This window comes from Phalacrocorax carbo, chromosome 26 (genome assembly GCF_963921805.1).
Source record: "Phalacrocorax carbo chromosome 26, bPhaCar2.1, whole genome shotgun sequence".
In the NCBI taxonomy this organism is placed as follows: Eukaryota; Metazoa; Chordata; class Aves; order Suliformes; family Phalacrocoracidae; genus Phalacrocorax; species Phalacrocorax carbo.
Window position 1 is genome coordinate 462,801 of NC_087538.1, and position 24,012 is coordinate 486,812.

At 57.6% G+C, this 24,012-nt stretch overlaps 1 protein-coding gene across 1 annotated transcript; it reads left to right on the forward strand.

Moving 5' to 3' along the window:
• Positions 1–16,499: 16,499 nt before the first annotated feature.
• Positions 16,500–20,766, forward strand: LOC135317431 (uncharacterized). Its single transcript, XM_064473709.1, has 5 exons — positions 16,500–16,994; positions 17,355–17,456; positions 18,507–18,614; positions 19,252–19,396; positions 20,034–20,766. The coding sequence occupies exons 1-5, from the start codon at positions 16,925–16,927 to the stop codon at positions 20,455–20,457; spliced, it is 849 nt and encodes a 282-aa protein (XP_064329779.1). The 5' UTR covers positions 16,500–16,924; the 3' UTR covers positions 20,458–20,766.
• Positions 20,767–24,012: the final 3,246 nt, after the last annotated feature.

The window sequence follows — 24,012 nt, forward strand, 5'->3', positions numbered from 1 at the left end:
GTGGGGGGCTGGGGGTTGCACAGCGTTTCTAAGCCGGGGGTGAGTATGGGTCACAGAGTCCAGCGGCCTCTGGCCTCCTCCTGGCTCGCAGAAGCAGCAAGCTCCTTGGAGCTGTATTGCACTTCTGTCCAATATACTGTTTGAAAGGAAGGTTCTGGGGCATGATGGAACTCGGGGAGCCACAGGGAAGAGGAGGTGGCACAGCGCACTGTCCTAGCCCTTCTGGCTTTCAATCCCCGTGGGCATTTGTGACCCTCAGGTTACCCCCCTCCCCCTGGGAACATCTGCTCCTTCTCTGGGTGGCAGCCTAGACTCGCTGAGTAGGCAAGCGTGGCGTGCTACCTAGGTGCAGCTTCTTGTCTGCTCCTTGCGCTCGTCTTCCTTTGACTGCGTAGCTGAAATAAACCCGTGCTTCACCGACTGAAGTTCAGTCTTCCCACAGTGTGTGAGGCGCTCTGGTTTCTCCACCCCCGTGTTTCTCTTGGGCCTGAAGTAGGAACGTGAGGAGCAGGGAAGGCTCCTGGGACAGTTCACTTTCCGGGCAGTGCTGAATCACAGTCAGACCTTGCAGCTGAAGGTACGGGGACAGAGAGGGAGGAGAACTGTAGGAGAGGAGGAGAAATGCGCTTGGCTGGGGAGAAGCTTCCCTGCCAAAGGGCTATAGGCAGCCCTGTCCTTGAGCGTGTGCCACGCTGGCCTTTCTTCTGCTTTAACTTCTGAACGGTGTGTGCCTGGAGAGCTGTTCTTTTTCTCTTTCCTTTTGGGTTTAAGCTTCAGTGCCTACAACCACTGCAGCTGAAGCTAAAACCACCTTGAGTGTCTGGACTGCAAGTGACTACAAGTGGCCACATCCCGTAGTACGCACTACTCCTGGCCTGCTGGTGAAAGACTCGAAATCCTGGCCTTTCTGAGGCCTCTGTTGCTGCTGGTAGCGAGCAGTGACAGGGAGGCCATTCTGCTTCAGTGCCTTTCTAGAGAAGGCAACGAGACATTATACTAACAGCACGGGGTCTTGTGACTGTGGAAGCAGGCTAGAAGACCTTGCCAAACTGTTTGCTGAGGCTTCTGGGAGCTGCTTCTTCCTTTACTCTTCTTGCAGCCAAATGAGGTAGAGCAGGATCACACTGTCTTGACCACGAGAGGTGCAAGGACCTCGCAGGGCAGCCGGAAGGAAGGTGTTGACCGAGGCCGTCACCGCGGCACTGCTCTGTCGGCAGTCAAATGCTAGAGAGGAAAAGGCAGCTCCGAAGAGGGGGGGACGGTTCTGGGCCGGTGGGTTATGGGTAGCCGTAGTCGTTGGCTATGTCCATGCTGGCCTCCCTCTGCACATAAACCTGCAGCTGCCCGGTGACACCTGCAGGGCCGCCCGCTCCCGCTCCTCCTGGGCCAGCGTCTTCACACGCTCCCGCTGGGGCCGCTGCTCGGGTGTGATGGGCACCGACTGCTCCTGCTCCTCCAGCGGGGTGGGCGCAGCCATGAGCCCCCCCAGGGCCCGAAGGACAGCGGGGAGTCGTTGGGAGGTTGTGGCGGCATGTGCAGCTGCTGCGGCAGCCCCTCCCGTGGGGTTTGGCCTCCGTGGGCGACAAGCACAGCCCGCTCGGCTGCTGAGGTTTGGCGGCAGACCTGGTGCGTGCCTTGCTGCTCGATGGTGCCGCCGGTGCCGTGTCCTTCTTGCCGTCAGCGGGGGCTTGAGGCATCCAGTGCTGCGCTGGGTCTCGGGGCTGCCATCAAGGAATTGGGTTCCGGGTTGGGTGGTTGGGGCATCAGCCCCACCACCTTCACTGTGTGCCCCAGCAGGTGGAAACTCTGGCTGGAGTTGAGCAAGGGCACCCTCAGGACGATGCGGAGCATCCTCAGCGCCGGGTGGGGATGCTGCTCCTGGGGACTCTGGTTCCAGGCTGCGGTGGGGATGCCGGCAGCAGCGCAGGGTCAAGGCGGTGGGATCAGAGGTGGCACCCAGTGGGCCTAGGACTGGCACCATCAGGGCGGGCAGAGGGGACTCCCGTGTCTCACTGGAGGGGTGAGCGTGTCTGCCCCGCCTTGCCCCTGCGCCCACTGCTCCGCGGCTTCCTCCCGGGCCGGGGCCTCCTGGGGCCTCCCTGGGGTGCTGCAGGGGCGTGCGGCCCAGTGCTGCCGGGAGCTGCGGGGCCCGGCTGGGCCCTGACACCGGCTGTGCTGGCACCTGGCAATGCTGTGTGTTCCCTGGAACGTATCGCAGCCCCCGGGCAGCGGGGGGCCGTAGCTTCCAGCACGGGTCTGTGGGACTGGAGCAGTTGAGGGTCACAAGGCTGGGGTGGGGCGTGGGGTGGGAGTCCCAGAGCAGCAGTTCAAGGCCTCCGTGCTGTGGTGTCTGGGTGGGCCGCTGCATTAAACCTTTCTTCTCCGCCCCATGAAGAGCCTTTGCCTTCTGGCTTCCTCTCGGGTCCTACGTCGCTTGGCAGGCACGTTGGTGGTATTGGATGCTCTGCGCTTGCTGCTTCCCACCCGCAGCCCGCTGCCACCTGCACTGCCCTGTCGCCGTCCAGCTTTCCCTTGGCCTGCTTGCCGCCCGCTTCTCCCCATCGGGGCCCCTCTTGGCAGGACACAACGCCCGGCGGCAGCAGCAGGTGGGTCGGACCCATCCGAGGCTGCCTCCGCAGCGCCGTCTCCGCCAGTTGGGCCATGTGGGGCTGGTGACACTGGGGGTGCTTCTGGGGAGCTGGGCAAGGGACTCAGCATTGGGAACTGCAGGACGCTGAGCAGGGGACTGTCTGGAGGGGCCTGCAGGGGATCGTTCTGGGGACTGTCCACAGGACTGTCCTCAGAAGTCTCCTCTGCCGTCTCCGGAGGAGCCTGCAGGGGATCGTTCTGGGGACTGTCCACAGGACTGACCTCAGAAGTCTCCTCTGCCGTCTCTGGAGGAGCCTGCAGGGGATCGTTCTGGGGACTGTCCACAGGACTGACCTCAGAAGTCTCCTCTGCCGTCTCCGGAGGAGCCTGCAGGGGATCGTTCTGGGGACTGTCCACAGGACTGTCCTCAGAAGTCTCCTCTGCCGTCTCCGGAGGAGCCTGCAGGGGATCGTTCTGGGGACTGTCCACAGGACTGACCTCAGAAGTCTCCTCTGCCGTCTCTGGAGGAGCCTGCAGGGGATCGTTCTGGGGACTGTCCACAGGACTGACCTCAGAAGTCTCCTCTGCCGTCTCCGGAGGAGCCTGCAGGGGATCGTTCTGGGGACTGTCCACAGGACTGTCCTCAGAAGTCTCCCATGCAGTCTCCGGAGAGCTCTCTTCGGATGTGTCCAACGGCCGCCACCAGGTGGGGAGGACTGCCGACACCCCGCCCTGGTTCCCCTTGGTGTCTTGCAAGGGGGAGGCCGGCACCCCCCAGAAGGGGTCGGCATCCCCCAGCATCCCCGATTGCAGGCGGCGTTTGCACCAGCCGCCCTCCGCCTCGTACTCCAGGTCAGGGTCTTCGCTGCAGGAGGCAGTGGTGTCCAGGCTGTCGGGGACATCGGCGAGGATATTTTCACCGTCCACCAGCATCACTGCTGCCAACTTGTCCACCTCGCAGCCGCCCTCTGCCCTGTACTCCAAGAGGTGGGGGAGCTTGTTAAGGGAAGTTGTCAAGTCGGGGACATTGGGGATGGTGTCCCCGCCATCCACCAGCCCCGCCGCCACCAGTGGCTCCTTGGGGCAGCCGCCCTCCGCCACATACCCACAGAGGTCAGGGTGCTCATCAAGGGCCTCGCCAGTCACGTTGGGGACACTGGTGGTCAGGGTGGTGTCCTCACTGTCCCCTAGCCCTGCCACCACCGCATGGTCCTGGGGGCAGGCGCCATCTGCCGCGTACATGGAGAAGTCGTGGAGGTCATCGAGGAAATCGGCGCTGATGAGGCTGTTGGGGAAAGGAAGGCCGTTAGGGATGGTGTCCTCGCTGTCCCCCAGCCCTGCTGCCACCACTTGCTGATGGGGGCAGCCGCCCTCTGCCACGTACTCGGAGAAGTCAGGGACCCGGCCGAGGAAGCTGGTGAAGTCGTCGACAGAGACCTCGCCGTCCCCCAGCCCCGCCGCCGCTGCTGGCTCCTTGGGGCAGCCGCCCTCCGCCACGTACTCGGAGAGGTCGGGGAGCTCGTGGAGGAAGGCGGCGAGGCTGGGGCTGTCAGGCCCATCGGGGAGGCTGTCCTCGCTCTCCAAGGTGTTGAGCCAGGAGAGCACCAAGCTGGCCATGGTGTCCTCTGCCAGCTCAGGACAGGCCTCAGCGAAGGCCTGTGGCCCCTGCTCGGGCAGGTCGACGGGCTTCTCTGGGGCTGCCGGGGTGGTCTCCACTGCTGAAAAAGCAAAGAGATCCAACCCAAGCGCGGGGTGATGCAAGCTTTCCTTGGCTCAGGGCAGCTGCCCGCGGGCTCTGCCACCCCCCAGAGCTCACCTTTAGGCTCCATCCTGGTTCTGCAGGTCGGCAGAGCCAGGCCGGTCTGGTGGGGGCTGGCAGCAGGGACACTGTCCTCGATGGCCACCACTTCCTTCTTGAAGCCCTCCGATGGCTTCTGGGCGCTGCCAGGCAGGGTGTGGAGCACAGGGTGCTCCTGGACCCAAGGCTGAGCCGTGGGGCAGCACGGTGGTGGGTCGCCAGTGTGGTCAGGGGCGCGTAGCAGGCAGGAGCCCATGGGGTCCATGGGCTCTTGCTGGTCCAGGGTCCGTGGCCCCATCCCCCTCGGCTGGTGGGGCACCAGCACCTGTGGCACCACCTGCTGTCCCCAGCCGTAGGCAGGGGGACAGGGAGCAGCCATGGTGGGGAGTGACACTCCATGGTTTAGCTGCACCCCATGGGGGAGCTGCACCCCGTGGGGGAGCTGCACCCCATGGAGGAGCTGCACCCTACTGGGGAGCTGCACCCCGTGGGGGAGCTGCACCCCGTGGGGGAGCTGCAACCCAGCATGGAGCTGCGTCCCGTGTGGGAGAGGCACCCCAGTGGCGAGCTGTACCCCAGTGGGGAGCTGTACCCCAGCAGGGAGCTGTACCCCCATGGGCATCTGCACCCCACTGAGGAGCTGCACCCCAGTGGGGAGCTGCATGCCTTGCGGGTGCTGTACCCCCATGGGGAGCTGCACCCCAGTGGGGAGCTGTACCCCCATGGGCATCTGCACCCCACTGAGGAGCTGCACCCCAGTGGGGAGCTGCACCCCGTGAGGGAGCTGTGCCACTGGGGGAGGTGGCACCCCGCTGGGGAGCCGCACCACCTGCCCCGGGGCCCCCAGGGGCCCTGGCACCGCCTGCCAGACGGTGGGCTGGGACAGCTGGTGGGTGACGGTGTGGAGCTGGGCAGGCTCACCAGACACTGCCAGCCCCGGGACAGAGGGCAGCACGTGGGCACTGACCGGTGCTGGCATGGCTGGGGTGGTGAAGCTCATGCTGGGCACCTGCGATGCCGTGGGCAGCCGGAGAGGGAACCTCTCTGTTGGGGGAAGCAAAGAGGGGTGGTGGGGTGAGATATTGGTGGGCAGAGCCCCTTGGGGGGTTACCTGGAGGGCCGGAGCACCACGAGGAGCAGGAGCCTGCTGCTGTACCTGCCATGGCGGTGGGTCAGTGTGGGGTTTGTTTGGGGCAAAGAGTGCTCTGGGGTTCCGTCCCCAGGGCGATGATTCCGCCAGCACCTGCCTGAGCCAGCCTTGCCAGGGCTGGATTTGTCATGTCTCAGCAACTGCCCATCACCATGATTTCCCATCCGGCTGATCTCTCATCCCGATGAGGGTTTCCCATCCCCGCCATGAATTCCCATCCCAACGATGATTTCTCATCCCAGTGATGGCTTCCCATGCCAGCAATGATGTCTCAGCCCTGGGATGGTTTCCTATCCCAATGGTTTCCCATGCCCACAGTTTCCCTCCCAAGCCCTGGGGTGCACATTTGGCAAAAGCCACGTGGTTAGTCAACAGGAGGGGATCTGCCAGGCGAGCTGGCCCTGCCCAGTCAGAAATCCTACATACTGGGGAAGGGGATGGAGCCCCTGTAGCCACGCAAAAAGTACGCTGGGCAACACAGTCTGGGTCCTCCCTGCCTCCGGCAAAGGCAAAGCCATTCGCGGGATTGCTTTTGCTCGGGGGCCTGGGCGCACTTGGTGGGTGGTGCGGGAGGACGGAGAAGTCCGATGTGTGCCTCAAGGGGGTTTGATTTTGGGCGAAAACAGGCAATGAAGTGAATGGGGCAATGCGAACTGCTATATAATATTGTGTGTCACCCCTGTGTTGTACCCACGATAGCAGAGTACGAGCCTCCCAAGCCATGGAGGACAAACTGCGACACAAGCAGAGTGCAGCAGCGACGGAGCGATGGCTGACTCGGCGGGCAGCAGCCCAGGTGTGGGACCTGGGCACGGCGTGAGCGGTGCGGGATAGGGGGAGGGGGCTGTGCTGGGTTTGGCTGAGAAGGGGTTAATTCTCCTCACCGCGGGGGGCGGCTGCCTTTCCGGCTTCCCGCGCTCTGCCGCGGGGGTGGGGCGGGGCTGGGAGGGGCGGGGCCGCGGTGGGGGCGGCTGACCCCGACTGGCCGGTGGCAGGGTCACTCCATACCACGTGACACCACGACCAGGATATTAAGGGGGGGCGGGGGTGGGGGGGGCAGTGGCGGCTCGGGAGCGGCGCGGCGGCGGGTCGGCGGTGGGTGAGCGGCTGCGGCGCGGGCGGTTTGTTCCGGCGGTTCGTTCCCCCTCTCCCGCCCCCCCCCCCCTTCCCACCCCTTTCCCCCCACCCCGCGGGGCTTTGCGCCTCTCCTTGTTCTCCTTTCCGTTGCATTTCTGTTGTTGTTTCTTTTAATTTCATTTATGAAACTGCTCTTATCCCAACCCACGAGCGTTACCCTTCTGATTCCCTCCCCCATCTACCGGTGGGGAGGGGGCGAGCGACTGTGTGGGGCTGAGCTGCCGGCCAAACCGCCACAGGCCCTAGAAGTGAGGGTTTGGAATTTAAAACGGAGGCTTTTGGCTTTAAAAGTGGGGTATGGACCCTGAAAGTGAGGGTTTGGGGCCTATAGATGAGGCTTTTAGCCTTAAACGAGGGGTTTGGATTCTAAAAGGCACGGTTTTGAAAGAAAAACTGACGGTTAGAGCATGAAGGGACCGGAGTCGCTGCTAAAAGTGAGGGTTTGGGAGCTAAAGAGGAGGCACTGAGCGTTACGGGTGGGGTTTGGATGCTGGAAGTGCGGCTTCGGGTGTTAAAGCTGAGGCTTTGACTTGTAAAAGAGGGATTTGAACCCTGAAAGGGAGGGTTTGGCTGTTACAAATGAGGCTTTGAGCGTTAAAAGAGGGGTTTGGACCCTGAAAGTGAGGTTTGCAGTCCTAGCTATAAGGCTTTGATGTTAAAAGAGGAGTTTGGGTGCTTGAAAGTGAGTCTTGGGGACCTGGAAATGAGGCTTTGAGCATTAAAAGAGGGGTTTGGACAACGAAAGGGAGGGTTTGGGATTTTAAAATGAGATTTAGTCCATGAAAAGGAGGGGTTTGGACCCTAACAGTGAGGGTTTGGGACCTCTGAATGAGGCTTTGTGCCTGAAAAGTGGGGTTTGGACGCTTGAAGTGACGGTTTGGACCTAAAAACTGAGGCTTTGAGAGTTAAAAGAGGGATTCTGTAAAATGTGTTCATGTGATTCGTGTCAATATGGAACTGTTGGTGCTTGTGTAACCAGGGCCGGTCAATTGACTCGCTAACGGTCGGGAGGGTTGGAATGTGGGTTGGGGGTTTGCTGCTAACAGGGGAAGCACCCTGCTACAAAGGGGGGTGCCAAGGTGGGGGGGCACAGGTCGGCCAGTGGTGATGGCAGGGACCTTCTTGGCTCAGAAGGCGCTGAGGCATGGAAACTGGGGGAAGGGTAATTCCGGCAGGGGGAGAGTGCGACCACTGACCCAAGTCAGGACCAAAAAGACTTGCCCCCCCCACCCCCAGTAAAGAGCACGCGGGCTAATCTACGTGGCAAGTGTGGCTAATTTAACTACGGCTGCCCAACGGCAAGTGGGATGCTTATCACTGACCAGTGAGTGTAAACTTAGGCGTGTTTTTTACTAATTGTTATGAATTAACTGAATATAAGCCCTGTAGCATTGTATGACGGGATGCACGTTAGGAGGAAGGATCCCCCGTGCACCCAGCGCTGCTTGCTTGCCTCTATTCAATAAATTGTAAACTTTAATTGGAATTCCGTTTAAGGCTAAATTAATTATAACAATTTGAACCCTGAAAGTGAGGGTTTGGCAGTTAAAACTGAGCCTTTGAGCTTTAAAAGAGGGGTTTGGACAATAAAATGGAGGCTTTTGAACTTAAAAATGAGGGTTTGTCCCTAAAAAGGAGGGGTTTGGGTCCTAAAAGTGAGGGTTGGTTTGGGACCAAAAAAGGATGCTTTGAGCCCTAAACGATGATTTAGACCCTAAATGTGAGGCTTTGCAAGATATAAATGAGGTTTTGACAGTAAAAAAGACAGGTCTGGACCCTAACAGTGAGGGTTTAGGACCACTAAATGAGGCTTTGTGCGTTAAAAGACGGCTTTGGGCTCTAAAACTCAGTGTGGAAAGAGAAAATGACGGTTTGAGCATTAAAAGACCGTATTCGATGCCAACATGTGGTTTCGTGTAGCGGGCTGAGAAAACCGGCCAGGACCGCCAAGGTTAAGGGCCAAGTAGGTAAGAGGTAATTCCGGCAGGGGGAGATCTGGCCCCGGGGAGTTTTACGGTTGCTGGGAGGTGTGAAGGTCTGCATCTGGGATCAAGTCAGCTCAGCCCTTTACGGTTTTGAACTGCTTTTCATGTGGAGGAAAACTAAAAGCTTCTAACACTGGGAAGCCCTTTACAGCAGGAAACCAAAGGGCTATTGAGATGCTCCTGCCTGAAGGACTTCAAGGTTTGCAGCTTTCCCTTGGGCGGGAGGTTTTGAGGTTTCCCCGTTATTAACCTCTGGTGCGGCACACTGCCGTGGGGCTGGGGAGCACAGAGCCGATTAAGCGCAGACTTGCTGATGCCACGTTGTCACCGCGGTGGCCACCGTAAGAGAGCCCCGGCTGTAGTGCTGTGCAGCAGAAGCTACATCCCTGGGCTGTGTCTCAGCCGCTTTCTTACTATACAAATATCTGTGTACGTAGAGTAGTCAAGCCTGCGCAACACAGCTGCATTTCTTTGAGGACTGCTGTGCCATAAGCCACATCTTAGCCCCAAAGTTCTCCTTCCCCCTCAAGCGCGGAGCGTGCACTGCCCTTCACGCAGGGATGCTCTCACTGCCAATGTGTGTGTTCTCCTTTTCCCCTTTATAACCGTTCCCTTCCCGGAGCTTTCTATTTGCTGACGCCCTTAATATCCAGAGCTGTCAGGGATGAGAACCAAAGCCCTGCCGGCAGCTCAGGGAGGGTGAGCGGCTGCCCTTTTCCAGGCAAGCGGCTGAAATACAGCACGGTCAGCGGCGCTCTCAGTGTCCAGGCCTGTCACTGTCACGCTCCCACAGCACCTCCGTCTGCCCAGACCCCGCCGGGGGCTCAGCCACCGAGAGCAGCTGTCCTGGGAAGAGACTGGGGGGGCCTCGCAGGCCCTGGGGGCGTTGGCATGGCCCAGGCCCCTCTCTCCCTTCATCCCCTCTCCACGTAGGAGTGACATTTGATATCCAACGCTATGCTCAGGAAACTGAACTGTAAATCCGACAGCACCCCCTGCACAAACGCTGGTTTAAAGCCGGTCTGAAGGCACCTACGATGCCGAAATGCCATCAGATTCTTTGTTATGCGCTGACTTCTTTTCCTTACCCTCCTACAGAGCTTATCAGTTTACTGCTTGCCCCTCTTTGGGCTGTTTACCTGGTGAGCTTGTTAAAAAAAAAAAGAAAAAAAGGTGCTCTTTCTGTGCAGCCGAGCTGAGTGTCCAGGTGCCCCTTTCCAACCTGCTCCCAGCTCAGGCTGCCAAGTGCCGTGGGTATGATTTAGATCCCTGGATGTGTGAAGAAGGGCGCTTAGTCCTGTGGTGAACGTGGTATTCGTGGTGTGCTTACCCCTAAAGCATCTGCCCCTTGGCTTGAAGGACCAGGAGGTTTCTGTAGTATCAAAAGCAGAAAACCCTGTGAGATTGAGCTGAGTAAAGCCTTTAGTAAACTTAGTAGTTAAAATGTGACTCCTTGTGCAAGGCGATACCTTCCATGAAATACGACGTTTTCAGGCCCCCAGGATTCTTTATGGCTACCCTGCAAGGCTATTGATGGAAACATTTTTGTATTTTTAATGCTTACATTTGCACCAGAATAAAAATTTGCATGAGGCGAAGAGAGAAGCAATCCATTCTTCTGTCCTAACCTGCTCCAGCTCCTTCGCTCAGTGGCCGAAGAGCAGCTTGAAGCCAATGCCACATGCTGAGGAATCCAGAGCTGCTGTAACTGCGTTGGTTTCATAGTCAAATTGTAATCTATGGCTCTGCTTCAGCTGCAAAGTGAGGGTCACCTCTCCGTGTCTGATTCCCGTCAGGGATCAGCTCGGGCCTCCTAGGTTTGGATCACAGGACTAGGTTCCGACCGCTCTGGTTTGAATGACTTTTTGCTTGATAATGATGCAGTCACGGCACCCCAGTGCCTGTGTGCTGGAATGGGATCCTCCGTGATCCATCTTGCACCAGCCCAGAAATGGTTCTGCCTTAGGGGCATAAGCAGGCTTATGGCCGCTGACCCGGCTGGGCTGAGGGCAGGTGTCGAGGGCTAATTCTTCTCTATTAAACTGGGGTACAGGATGAATAAACCATTCAGTGTCAGAAGTGAGCTTCTGTCACTCAGATGAGCCTGAAGACCATCAGGCCCAAGAACGACACCTCCAACACGCCCCACGTTCCTCCCTGGGGAGACTCGTGAGCCTGAACCTTTCTTTGCGTCATTAGCCTATGGTGAAACAAAATCCTCCAGCCCGTGGCAGGGTTCCCTGTCGTCACTGGTGGAACAAACTGCCGCAGCTGGTAGGTAGAGTGAAGAAAGAGGGATTTCAGCTCTCGTGCTCAGTCTTTGGTGCTGCTGCCCGGAGAGTAACTCCAGCAGGGAGCTAGCGGTGGGTTCATTTATTTTAGCTATTGCAACCTGCGCCTGCTGTCCGGCCTTCCCCCTTGTCTCCTTCAGCCCATGGAGGCTGCCTTTGGGCCACCCAGAGCCACCTGAGCCATCGGGTTTATCCCCATTCCTGCTCCTTGTATCCCCTCCGTGCTGGGTCCCACGGGGGTTGTGGACAGACTCACAGAAATCAAGAAACGGAGATCCAGAGGCTGAACCGTGCCCTTTTCAGCACACGCTCCTCGCTGCCAGATCAGCCCCCCGTGCACCCCTGGGTGTTGGGGTGACCCCCCCCAGAGGTCTGTGCTGGTTGTTGTGACGCACCTGGCGGGGGGGCCGTGTTTTGGTCGCTGCAGGTTCGAAGCCACCCTTGCAGGTCAGCCAGAGCCCTGACTGTAGTGTGCCCGGCTGCCTGGCCGCAGTACGGCCTGCCTGGCTGCAGGCAAGGCTTCCCCCGGGCAAGGGGGAGCTCTGGGCACGTGGAAGCGTCAGCAGGGCAAATAGAAGATCTGTTGATTTTTGAAATGCCCTTTCGTCCTCTGACGCCTGCTCTGATTTACTCATTTCCATTTCTTTCTCCCGTTGCAGAATACTTGAGGAACGAGAGCGCCTTTCTGGGAGAGCTGGTGTTTGGGAGCGCAGACACCATTGAACTTTCCTGTGACAGCCACGGCTCTTCTGTGCCTGTTTTCTGGTTTAAAGACGGTATCGGGATTGCACCTCCCAGCAGAGCTCGTACTGGGCAGAAGCTGTTGAAGATCATCAGTGTGTCATGCGATGGCTCGGGGCTGCACAGCTGCAAGGCGAGGCATTCCGACCAGGTCCTGGGAAACTTTACAGCCAGAGGTGCAGGTGCGTGCAGAAATACAGCGCGCTCGGGACTGGTATTTTCCTTTTGTTTTTTAAATTTTGCCCCCCCACGCGCTCAGTACAGCTGGTGCTTTGCGGGGTTCATCCGTACTGGGCAGGCCTCTGCCTCCCTGGTGACCCCTGGCAGTGATTAGACCGACAGAACCAACCAGCCGAAGCTTGCTTGCGTGTCCACGGCCGATGTTAAAGCGTGACGGTGAGACTGAGAGAGCCTGAGAGACGGTGCTGGTCAGATTAAACCCCAACCGCCCCCTAACACTCAGCTAGAGGCAGTGCTACGTGGGCCTTTGAAGTCTTTTGTGAGTGGGTGAGCTGTGGCTCAGGGAGGTTGAGCGAGTGACTTTTTCTGCTCTATGTGACAAATCAGTGGCAAAATTGCATGTAAAAGCTGGAGGTTGCTGAAAAGTATTTCCCTGTTGTAGGCGATGAATGTCTTCCCTCCATCCTGGTTATCAGAAATTGCTAGTTTGTTTTGGCGGCAGCTTCTCTGTAAGCTGTGTCCGTCTCAAATATGTGCTTCATCAGAGGGGCTTATTGGGATTCCTACGTTGCAAAGACGCGCGGTGTCAGCAAAGCACGTGCTGTCGTTTGCTTGGCCATACTGTCCGTGATGAGGCCAGCGGGACAGACCAGCTCCAGGCTGTGCGAGGCTGGATCAGTACCCAGGGAGTGTCAGAAGCATCTGTTGTCCCCAGGTAGCTAACCACTGCCACTGAGATCATCCCCGTGATCTCAGGCTGCTGCATGGGTAGAAGGATCCACATGGCTGTGAGCAGATGGAAAGCCTCCCGATGGCACAGATTCAAAGCCTGATTTTTCAGAACAAGGAACCCGTTGTGGATCTAAGCTTTTAAATTCTCTCCTTTGCTTTTGTGCTGTTGGCGTTTTTCAGGCATCCCCGAACAGTAGGTCCTTGCCTCCAAAAGCTGAGTTCCCTGAAAAAGTAAGGGGCTCTCTCTGAAAACCGAACGCAGAGGTGTTTGTGATTGTAAATCCCATCCACTCCATAAAGGGCTTTCTCTTGTGTCAGAAAACTTGTGTGAGTGAGGGAATCAAACCAAAAATAATAAATGAAAGCTTGTTTCAGCAAGAGTTTTGGAGAGAGAGAGCTTTGGAGGAAGACTGGTGACAAGCCCCTGCTGGTGGGGTGGTGTTTTACTGGTGTGGAGGAGAGGATACTTCAGTTGGTGGGAGCCAGTCCCCAAACCCCGGGGCCTGTCGCGTGGGCTGCCAACGTTTCCGCAGCTCCCCTCGTCGGGCGGCTGTTTGCAAGGGGTGTGTTTGAGCACTGGGGGTTCAGCAGCCGCCGGGCCCTGGCCCTGGGCAGCCTGCTCTGGGGGACCCTGCCTGCGCAGGGGCTGGACCAGCTGCCCCCAGGGATTCCGGAAGGCCTTTCTCTCCCTTGTGACTCCGTGACTCTGGAACTGGTGCTGCGAGGGGCCGGCGCTGTGGGAGCGCTGGGAACGTTGTCTTCCCTGGGCTCTGCCTCTGTCGGGACGGCTGCGTGTGCGCTCTGCCCTGAGACACTCGGCGCCTGCGCCCGCCTGTCCAGGTACGCCAAGCAGTGTGCAACAGAGCACACTTTCAGGAGTGACCTGAGGAGCTTTTGCTAGCTGGGCCGCGTTGGAGAGGGACTGCAGCTCCTGCATGCAGGAATAGTCGTGTTGGAGAATAACCATGGGAGTCCTAAGTTCCCAGGGTGAAGGAGAATGGTCATTTTGGCCGCTTGTGCCCAGCCCGCTGTGGGATAGGATCCAGCTGGGAGGCTGGATTCTGGTTTACTCCTGAGCATGGAGTAAGCCTGTGGCGATTTACACTAATCTGACTGCTGACAGAAATAGGAATGTGGTTGTAGTCAGTGGTTTCAAAGAGAGCAGAAACGCAGTTAGTGTTGGACCTGTCTCTTAAAGGAGAGGCTTCACACCTTTAACCGGTCTCTCTCTCTTTTCCCACTGCTTTGATTTCCCAGTCATCCTTGGTTTAACTTAGCGGAATGATGCAAGTACAACATCCTGGTAACCAGATCAGTATATATATTGCTCATAATTTATTATAGGTTTTACCTCCCTGGTTCCATATTGCCAAGCAAATGCCTAGAAAAAAAAATGTTTCAGATGCCCGTTGGCTCACTCGGGGAACCTGGGCGCGCCTGATGCGCCGGCAGTTTCACATGCTTTTGTCCGCTGCTAATAACGGCAGCACGACTAACTTTAAAGTCACCTGAAGGGTCCAGATGTCGGAGGGTTCCTTACCTGATGGTTCTTGCCAGTGGCACTGGTCGGAGAAGCACATCTGATGTGCGCTCTAGACAGGACTGCTCTGTGTCAGGGTGTGAGCTTTCTACCAGAGACGAAGGATTTCTGGTTTGGTGGGGAGTTTGGGGCGGTGAGTGGTTTGCTGTTAAACTCCGGTCTCCCCAGTTAGTTTAAGTCCTTAAAGCGTGACTTGCAGTTTGGCCACACAAAGTTCTGTGCTCTTGGCCTGTCGCGGGAGGCAGCGGCAAAGGCAGGGTGACTCGGGGCGGCTCACGGCAGGTGAGGAGGTTTCCTGACTGCTCTTAGCTGCCCTGCTGCAAGAGACTTGCTCACTCTTTTTCTTACAACCACCTTGCTACTAGTAGAACATATTCTATGAGTGATCATGAAGCACTTCCATCAAAACGTTGCCCTGTGCCTAGTGCGGGACCCTGACGGCCGCGTCCCGTGTGTCACGCGCTCGTGCGTTTCCTGCTGGCAGAAGGTACTGGAACATGTTCTCAAAGAGTTCCCGTGCCTGGGGCTGGAAGTGCAGCCGATTCCACTGCCCGGCCTTCAGAGCATAACCTTTCTCCACAGCAGGCCCATCTGTATAACTTGTATTTCCTTGTCAGCGCTGCCCTTGAATGCCCTTGTGATTTGTCTCAGATCGCATCGTACTAACCTGTGTGAGTAGTCTTGACCTCAGTGTATTGGGCTTTTTTCCCCTGTGATTTATCCTGTCGATACCCCGGCGTCCCTTTTTGTTGGTGACCTCGTAGGCATCTGAAGGGCAAAGGATTCTCCCTTTGCTCTGCTGTGAGATCCAAAGCTGCCCTGAGCGCCGTTTTGTTCAGGAGAAGAGCTGCAGGAGGTGGACGGGAGGTTATTCACGGCAACCTGATGAAACTTCTGTCAGTCTCAGAAATGTCTCTGGCTGTCAGGAGTCTCTTTTTGCACGTTTTTCTTTATTTAGAGTGAAGAATGCGAGACCTCGCGGCTCAGGTAACGAGCAGCCTGCTGCAGTTTCCCGAGGTGACCATTCAGGCCCTTGGGGAAGATGAGCTCACCCGAGGGTCTGTGCGGCACGGGCAGTTCTGCAGAGGTGAGCCTTTTCCTTGAAATTGGGTCTTGCTGTGAAGTTGTTACTGCCTGGAGGTGACCTGAGGCACGGGGTCACAGCATCAGCTGTGTCAGGTTGGTGCTGCTCAGGTGCCTCACGTTTTGAGAGAACAGAAAGGGTGAGCTATGGAAAAAATGATGATTTAAGTACTGTACTGTGACACATATCGGCCATCGGTGGCTCACCCTCCATGCTAATCTTTCAGTCTCTTGGACCAGTACGTTCCCGAAGCAGCCCTCGAGAAGACAGGCTGTGTTTTACTTAAATCAAAACTAATTGATGCTTAATTAGTGAATCAGTTTCTTAACCCAGAAAGCCAAAAGGATAAAGAACTCTCCCTAAGCATCCTTCTCATCTCAAAGACAGAGACAGGTGTTTTTGAAATATATTCACACAATATTTACATACTATAGACACAGCACAAAATGTGCTGCTTGCTTTTTTAAAATCCCAAAGTACTGACTTTGTTGCTTTCTTGGAAAATTGAATTTTCAAAAGGCTGGGTTGGCCAATAAATTAGGAAGAAGTAAAACCAAGGTCAAGGTTAACAGTATGGGCATGTAAAGAGAAAGAGGTTAAGCTGTGCGGCCTGTCAACGAAGGGGAGGAACACCTTTGGAAAACAGCTGAATTTGTGCTGGCTGAAGGCAGCGGATCCCATTAAGGCCCACGTGGAGTCTGACTCAGAAAGATCTTGTCGGAGCACGTCAGATGACACCGCGGGTGCCCAGGGCGTGTCCGTGGGGGCGTGGATGTGTTGTGAGGTCACAGACCCCGCTGTGCCACGCCGTGTTGTGCAGTGCTGTGCCGCAGGCACCGCTCCAGCAGTGCCAGCTGTGGCAGCAGCGGCAGCAGCATGGTGCAGGCGCGGGGGGCCGCGGCCCCCACCCACCTATTTATCCTGCTCCTGATGGCCCTGCAAGCCTGGCAGGTCGGGGCTGCTCCGTGGCGAGCGTGGGGATTAGGTAGGTGGGCAGGCAAGGTCCAGCCCCAACCCTGGCAGCGTGGCACAGCGCCCACGGCTGCTCGGGGTGACAGCGGGGCTGGGGTGGTGGTGGGGCAGGGCTGGGAGAGCAGCAGGGCCAGGCTCGGGCAGGTGAGTCGTGGGCAGGTCCACGGGCAGCTGGAGGCAGACGCTCCCCGGGGAGGCGCAGGGGTGCGTGGCCACTGCAGGGGCATTTTCCAGGTGAACGGTGGGGTCAGGAGCAGTGCCACGGGGTGAGAAGCTGCTGCTGGAGCTGGCCCTGTGCCGCCCTGCCCCAGGGCAGCCTTCCCCCAGCCTGCACGCTGGGGCCGGAGTGGCTCTGCAGAGGCCAGGCAATAGCCCGTGGGAGCGCTTCTCCTCCAGGCTGGTGACAGTCGTGCCGGGAGCCGTGGCTCTGCCGCTCCTGGCTGGGTCCTGGCTTTCAGCTTCAGGCACCTCTGTCCTTGGGAGATGCCCGCTTGGGAAGGTGGGAGCATTCCTGCTCTAGCCCTGCAGTGCTCTCCTTGGGTGAACCCAGGTCCCCATGGGACACAGAGCCCCAGCCCACAGCCCGGGGCACGATGCTCTTGAGGGGAAGGGAGGGACGAGTGCCATGGAGCAAGCCTGCGTTTGAACTGCATTCACTGCTGTTCAGAACTGAAGGAGTGCCTTAAAATAGTTCATGGGAGCTTCTCTGTCCTGTGTTTACAGACATGGCTGGAGGCGATGGATATCCAGCTTCCCGTCTGGGTTCCCGGGCTGACACGCTGGGATATCGCATGGGTACGTCATGGCTTTTGACTTCCTTGGAGAGCTGCCAGCTCAGAGCCCAGATGTGAGCGAGACATCTCTTGCAGGCGTGACAATATAGGCCGTGTGTGCCACGTGGTTACACGATCCCCTCATACGTTCTCCTCTTCAGTTCTGACAGTGAATATCCCAATGTGTGATGGGAACTTCTTGTGGGGGTTTGGTTGCAGGTGTGGGTACAGGGAGGGCGTTTCCAGCTTCTGGGCTGCATCCCGCGCTGGAGCTCCCCTGGCATCGCAGGGGTGAGTAGTCAGTCTTGACTGGCTGCACAGACTAAGCACTCTGTTTCAGTATTTTATCAGAGAGAAATTTAACATGCTACTTTCTGTTAAGGTCCCCAAAGAGCAAAGTATGAAGCTGAAAGAGGCAAGTCTTCCCAGCGGTCATCAGAAGTCCTGAAGGAAATCCTGAAGGACCTGGACAAGGCAGCGCTTGGTGGGTATATATCACTCTTAAGCAGAAGACTTGGGAAGCTGAGGGTTTGATGCCTGTCTGGCCCAGCCGTAGCTACGCAGCAGGAAGGGATTGATCAGAGCCTCACTGCGGTGACTCTCAGTTTCACGCCTTGCAGGCGCTGGTGAGCCACAGAGTGGCCCAGAGCCTCTGCTGCCAGCTGTGGTTCAAGCTGAGCCCCAGGGAGAGCTGCTGCCCCAGTTATACCCCTAGCGGTCAGAGCTGGACTGGGCAGAGGTTGGTATCCAGCTGTCAGGGATGGGCAGCGCTCACGCCTTGAATGCGTGAGGGACTTGCCGAGGAGCTGATTCCTGACAAGCCGCGAGAGGGCCGGCACCCTGCCAGTCACCGGAGGGGAGAGTGCCCTTGGCCGGCAGAGAGGGTGCGCAGGCAGCTTGGGGTGGCTGAGACCGGCAGGCTTTGCCTGCGCTGCAGGCAGCCCCTGGCCAGGATGGGAGCAGCCCCAGCTTCACAGCCGGTCCAGCCCCGCTGTTCTCCTTGATGGCCGAGGACTCTGAGTGACCCCCTGGAGTCAGGGACAGGTGGGAGCTGGGCGGGCACCTTGAGGCGGGACGCCCACCTTGAAGGCAGCTAAAATGAGGGGCTGTGAATTCAGTCTCGCATGGTTTGGCTGTCTGTTTCCAGTTGTGTTTTAGATACCTTGGCTGTGGTTTTCCTCGTGTCTTGGGGGACTGTGGGCTCTTCACCGCCACCCGTGAAAGTGCCCAGAACATGGTTGCAAGAGCTTGCGGTTCAGCCCACCACGTGTGCCTGATAGCCTTACCGTGCGATGGAGTTGGCACGGTGGGACGTGCTTCTCAGAAGGGCTCTTTCCACGGCTGAACCTGCTACGGCATCTTCCTGCCCTCTCTGAAGGGAGTCATGTACCATCGTCCTGCCCTTTGCCCGAAATGCACTCAGTGGAATGTGAACAAGATCGCATGCAATCCCCTAGCCTTTCAGCAGGTTGGGATTTGCTGTCTGTTTACATCTAATTATGCCTAATTAAACTGACCCGCTTTCTTTCTAAAGAGATGGACCGTGAGACTGCGGAGAATGAGGCGCTTCAGGAAGGAGGCAGTCACGCGGTGCCAGTCTCTGATGACAGAAGAGGGGCAATTCAGTCAGTGGAGGTGCCAGGTAATTGCTGTCCTTTGGTCATCCAGGGCCACAGGTCAAAATCTCTGCGTGTCTGCAGGCTCTTCCCCGAGTTCTCGCTACTGCACACCATGTCAGCAGCCAAACTCTTAGTAGAGAGCAAGTGTTCTAAAGAAGGCAGGAGCAGCTCTGAGAGGGTGACTCCCATCTCTGGGGTGTGAAGGTTATTGCCGTCAGCGTGCCAGAGACACACTCGCTCCTAACCCTCTGCTGATGGCCTCGTGAGTGTTCCCAAAGGGTCAGAGCGAGCCCCCAGGCAGCAGCTCTAGCAAGCCTTGCAAAGCGGAGGTGGGTGAGCACAAAGGAAAGTGTGTGCAGACGTGAAGGATCACCAAGAAGGGGGAGCAAACCCGTGACACTGGGAAAACTGGATTATGGCCATGCCAGAGCGTAAGCAAAGCTGCGAGGAGAAAGAGAGGCTCCAGAGTGTGTTGATTTGCAACGACCTTGGGAGCTTCCTTTGCTTCTCCTGAGGCCAAGGAAATGTCGCAGCCCCAGGATGTTCCGTGGCTCAGAGATGCTACCAAAGCGAGAATGAGCATCTCCTGGCAATGTCAGGCCTCCTGCGAGATGAGCAGTAGTGTGCAGGACACACTAACACACAGAATCCTTCCTCCAGGCGTGGATGGCACGAGAAACAGAAATGCTATGGATCCAAAAGCTTTCCAGAAGTACTGCATAGAAGGCGCCGTGGCGGTCGTGGGCTCCATATTGCTTGGGATGGTTTTCTGTTGTGTGATCCGCCTGTGGAGGAAGAGAAGGCGGTGAGTTGGTGGCGGGGGGCAGGTGCAGCCAAACTGCTGCGTTAGATGGCTGCTGTTAGCCACGAAGCATTTTGAGGTAGGGTATTCTGGCGTGCCGAGTTAGTTACTGGCCAAACAGGACTGAGGTTTCTGCTGTGAGATGTTCTAACTGTCCTCTCAACCCATGGGCCCTCTTTTCTGAAACGTGTCCTTACTGTTGCAAGTATTAGTTAAAAGTGACCCTGCCTGGACAAGAGCAGACCCAGCAACAGACGTAGGCAGAGCAAAGTCAGGCAGGAAAACAAAGAGGGATGACGTTGCCGCAGAAAGTGAGAATTGCAGTAGCGACATCTCCCTGCCAGGGAACCCAGCAGCAGAAATCACCCTGTGAGGTGATGCTGTAATCTCCAGAGGTTCACCTTGGCCAGGGTATCCCAGCAAGCCAGGCTGTGGTGAGCAACCTTCCCAGCTCTCAGCTCATGGGAGCAGAGCCCCAGCCGAGGGGCGCGGGGTGCCCCGTTTTCTGCACAGAGCTCTCTGTGCCCACAGCTCCCACGTGCAGCCGGGTGCCCGCATGCCATGGGGCGCGCAGCTCTGCCCCGCCACCCACCCAGCACCGCAGCCGTGGCGGGGCCTCAGCAGCCTCCTCTCTCCGCAGGCGCCTCGCCGCAGCTTCGAGAGCCCGGCCCGACACCAGCAGCTGCCCCTCACACCCGGACACCTGGACTGCCCACCCCAGCACCTCCAAGAGCTGGACCCAACACCAGCAGCCGTCACATGTGCCTGGAAAAGCGGCCCACCAGCCACGGAGCACCGGCGGGGAACCAGCCAGCACCGGCGGGGAACCAGCCTCCACCAGCCCGGACGGCCGCCCGGCCCGCCCGCCTCCGCCCCGGCCCAAATGGCTGTCCAACTCAGCCAGCCAGGTGTTGCGGGACCGGCCCAGCACCCTCCGGGCCCCGGAGAAACGGCAACCACCCCCTCGCCCCCCAAGCCCATTTCTCCAGCCCTCCTGCAAGGGCCTGGGGCAGTCCCGCCAGGATATGGATTTGGGGAGCAACGGGGAATGCGAGGGCCAATAGGGGAGCGACAACAAATATGTTTTCCTTGGATGACAAGGTCACACACCTAGTTGGCCAAGAGAAGCCAGCTGATGTGATCTTTCTGGATTTCAGTAAAGCTTTTGATACTGTCCCTCACAGTCTCCTCCTGGGCAAAATGTCCAGCACACAGCTGGATAAACGCGTAATGCGGTGGGTGAGCAATTGGCTGGGGGGTCGGGCTCAAAGGGTTCTCGTCAGTGGGGTTACATGGGGCTGGTGGCCAGTCACTAGCGGGGTTCCACAGGGATCCATCTTGGGGCCGGTACTCTTTAATCTCTTTGTAAATGACTTGGGGAATGAGAGGCCGGAGAGCAGCTCTGCAGGGAGGGACCTGGGGGTTCTGGTCGCCGGCAAGTTGAATACGAGGCAAGAGCGTGCCCTGGCAGCCAGGAGGGCCAGCCATGTCTTGGGGTGCATCAAGCCCTGCATTGCAGCCATGGAGAGAGGGGATTATCCGGCTCTGCTGTGCGCTGGTGCGGCCTCACCTAGAGCGCTGGGTGCAGTTTTGGTTGCCGCAGTACATCAAGGATATAAAGTTACTAGAGAGTGTCCGGAGGAGGGCCATGGAGTTGGTGAAGGGTTTAGAGGAGAAGCTGTACAAGGAGCAGCTAAAGTCCCTTGGTTTGTTCAGCCTGGAGAAGAGGAGACTAAGGGGAGACCTCATCACGGTCTGCAGCTTCCTCACAAGGGCAGGAAGAGGGGCAGGCACTGATCCCTTCTCTCTGGTGACCCACGATAGGCCTGAGGGAATGGCAGGGAGATGTGCCAGGGGAGGTTTACGTTGGCTATTAGGGAAAGGCTCTTCACCCAGAGGGTGGTGGAGCCCTGGAACAGGCTCCCCAGGAGGCAGTCATGGCGCCAAGCCTGGCGATGTTCAAGAAGCACTTGGCCAACCCCCTCAGAGACGAGACATGGTGTGAATTTGGGGTTGTCCTGTGCAGGGACAGGATGATCCCGGACTTGATGATCCTTGTGGGTCCCTTCCAACTCAGAACATTCTGTGTTTCTATGATTCTGTAACACACTCCTGAGCAACAGCTTCAGGGGTCAAGCGTAAATTTCAGCAGAATGGCACAGCAATAAATAGAGGTCAGTAGCACAATTGTGCGCGTTGTAACAGCAGCAAAACCAGGGATTCAGCAGTTTGGGGCCAAACTTCCTATCGGGGCAAGCAGGGGTGTGGATGCCCACGGTGTCAATAAACGACAGAGCGGCAGAAAGCTGCTATCAAGCCGTAACGGAGACAGCGTCTGTTCTGGTTCGGGCTGGGATGGAGTTAATTTTCTTCCTCGCAGCCCATACGGTGCCGAGTTTTGGATTTGTAACCAAAGCGGTGTTTCAGCCATTGCTGAACCTGCTTCCATGGCACGGAGGCCTACTCTGTTCACCCGCCGCCCTGCCACGGCCTGGCCTCCCCCCACCAGGCTTGGGGCGGCTGCACCCCGCTGGGGCCGGCAGTGCCGCAAGGTTTCGGGGGTGCTGCCTGGTGTGGGGAAAGGTGCCCGGTTTGGGGCTGTTTCTGCGTTTGGCGGTTCCTTGTGGGCTTGGGGGACTCTTGGCAGGTTTAAGGTGTGCCCCTGGGTCTGGGGGTGTTTGTGGGTTTGGAGGTCGCCGACAGGTTTTGGGGGGTGTGCCTGGGTCTGCTGGTTGCTGCCAATTTTGGGGGAAACTTGAGGATTTGGGGGCGTTGCTGTGTCAGGTGCCTGCTGCTAGGTCTGGTGGGTGCAGCCAGGTGTGGGGCGCCTCTGGATTTAGGGTTTGTTCCCGGACTGGGGCAATGCTGCCAGGTGTAAGGGTTCTTTTGGGTTTGGCGGCTGCCGCTGGGCTGACAGCAGCCTCTGTTCCGGTGGACACAAGCCCTGTCCCTGCAGCAGCGCCAGCAGTGCGTCTCGTAAGGCGCTGGGCACTGCTGTGGTCACGCTGCGCTCTCTGGCTGGTTGTTTCGGCTACACGGCCGCACGGCTGGCCTCCCTTGAGAGGCGCTGGGGTGCCACCTCAGGTGGATTTCACTTGCTGTGTTTGAGGGGAAACTGTGTCCCTCATGCTCAGAGTGCTTTAGGATAGCACACACCATGCCGGCTGCTCCGCCCTGGTAGTAACCAGTGTGTTTCTGTTGGTGGTTTCGTTGCGCCGTTCCTTCTTCTGAATCTCTGATGCGGATCGCTCGGGGCCATTGGTGGAGGCTGATTTTTGCACCGTGCCTGCTGTGTTGCTTGTCAGTGCTGCAGGAGGGGAGCCGGGCAGCGCTGCCCCACTGCTGCCCCACTGCTGCTTGCTGGGGTAGCCGTGGAGGAAAGAGGCTTGAGGAAGTCCCTTCCTAAGTCCAGCGGAAGCTGAAGAGGTTTTCTGCCAGTGGAGTTCCTGCTCTGGATGAGGTTGCTGCCAAGCACTGACTTTGTGTAGCCTGTGCTCCTGTTGACTTGCTGCTCTGTGTCACAACGGGGTTTGTCCGGCAACCGTCTGGTGAACAAGGCTTCCGTGGTGCTTCGCTGTGTGGATATTCCAAACCAGGAGAGGGGCGCAAGTTAACATTTTTGGGGTGAGTTGAGCTTTTTAAGTTTTGGAGCTGACCGATCCAGCAGAGTTGTGCTTAGGAAACCACACATCTGGTATTTGAGGGCTTGTTGCACCCAGAAATCAAGCAGGCTGCATCAGTGTGACTCTAGGGATTGTTCTGCACGACGAAAGCTAAAGTGCGGCATACGTCATTAACTCCTGGGCTGTGGGTTAGGCTAGATGAGCCACAGCTACAAGCCGTCCCACCTCAGCATCTTCTCTAGTGTGCTTAGGAGATGAAGCTGTGCCTTGCGGATGAACTTGGTTTAAACCCAGACTAGACCATGAGTTATTAGTGAAAGCCTGATTGCTGGTAGTTTGACGCTGCAATTGTAATGTTAATAGGCAGGGAGAGAAGGATGCGGGAAGCAGGTGTGTGACTTCTGTGAACAGCGACAGCACAGGCGTGTGTGACCCTAGGAATCCAGGGCACAGCAAAGCCTTTGCTTCTGATCCAGCCTATTGGTCTCAGAGGAGCTTCCTAAAGGACGAGAACGGCATGCTCATCTCCGCAGGATCCAGCAGTTCCGTGGGCCAGCTAAGCCTTGAGTCAAAGAACCAGCTGTCACTGATACGCAGCTGGAGGCCGGTCAGTTCCTTTATCTCCCGTTACTAACATTCATGTCAGCGTAATGCAAAAGACCGGCATTTATCACTTTCCTGGTGTGAAGCAGTGGCTAGATTTTATCTACATGTCTTGTCATCCTGGAACTGAGTGTTGCTGTCAAGCGTGCTTGCCAGTCTTGATTGCTAATTTAAACTGCTAGCGAGGGCTCTCCTGGCAGAGAGCAGTGCTTGTGTGTGCGTTTGGTGGCTCGCTTATGAAGAGGAGGCACTTGGTGGTTTGTTAGAGAGAGGTCTTTGGTGATCATGGTCAGGGAGTGCTGGAGAGCTCCTGGCACGGTTATAACGCCACGCTGCCGGCGTACGGTCAGAGGGGCTCAGGGAAGAGCCCATGAGCGACCATTGCATACGGTG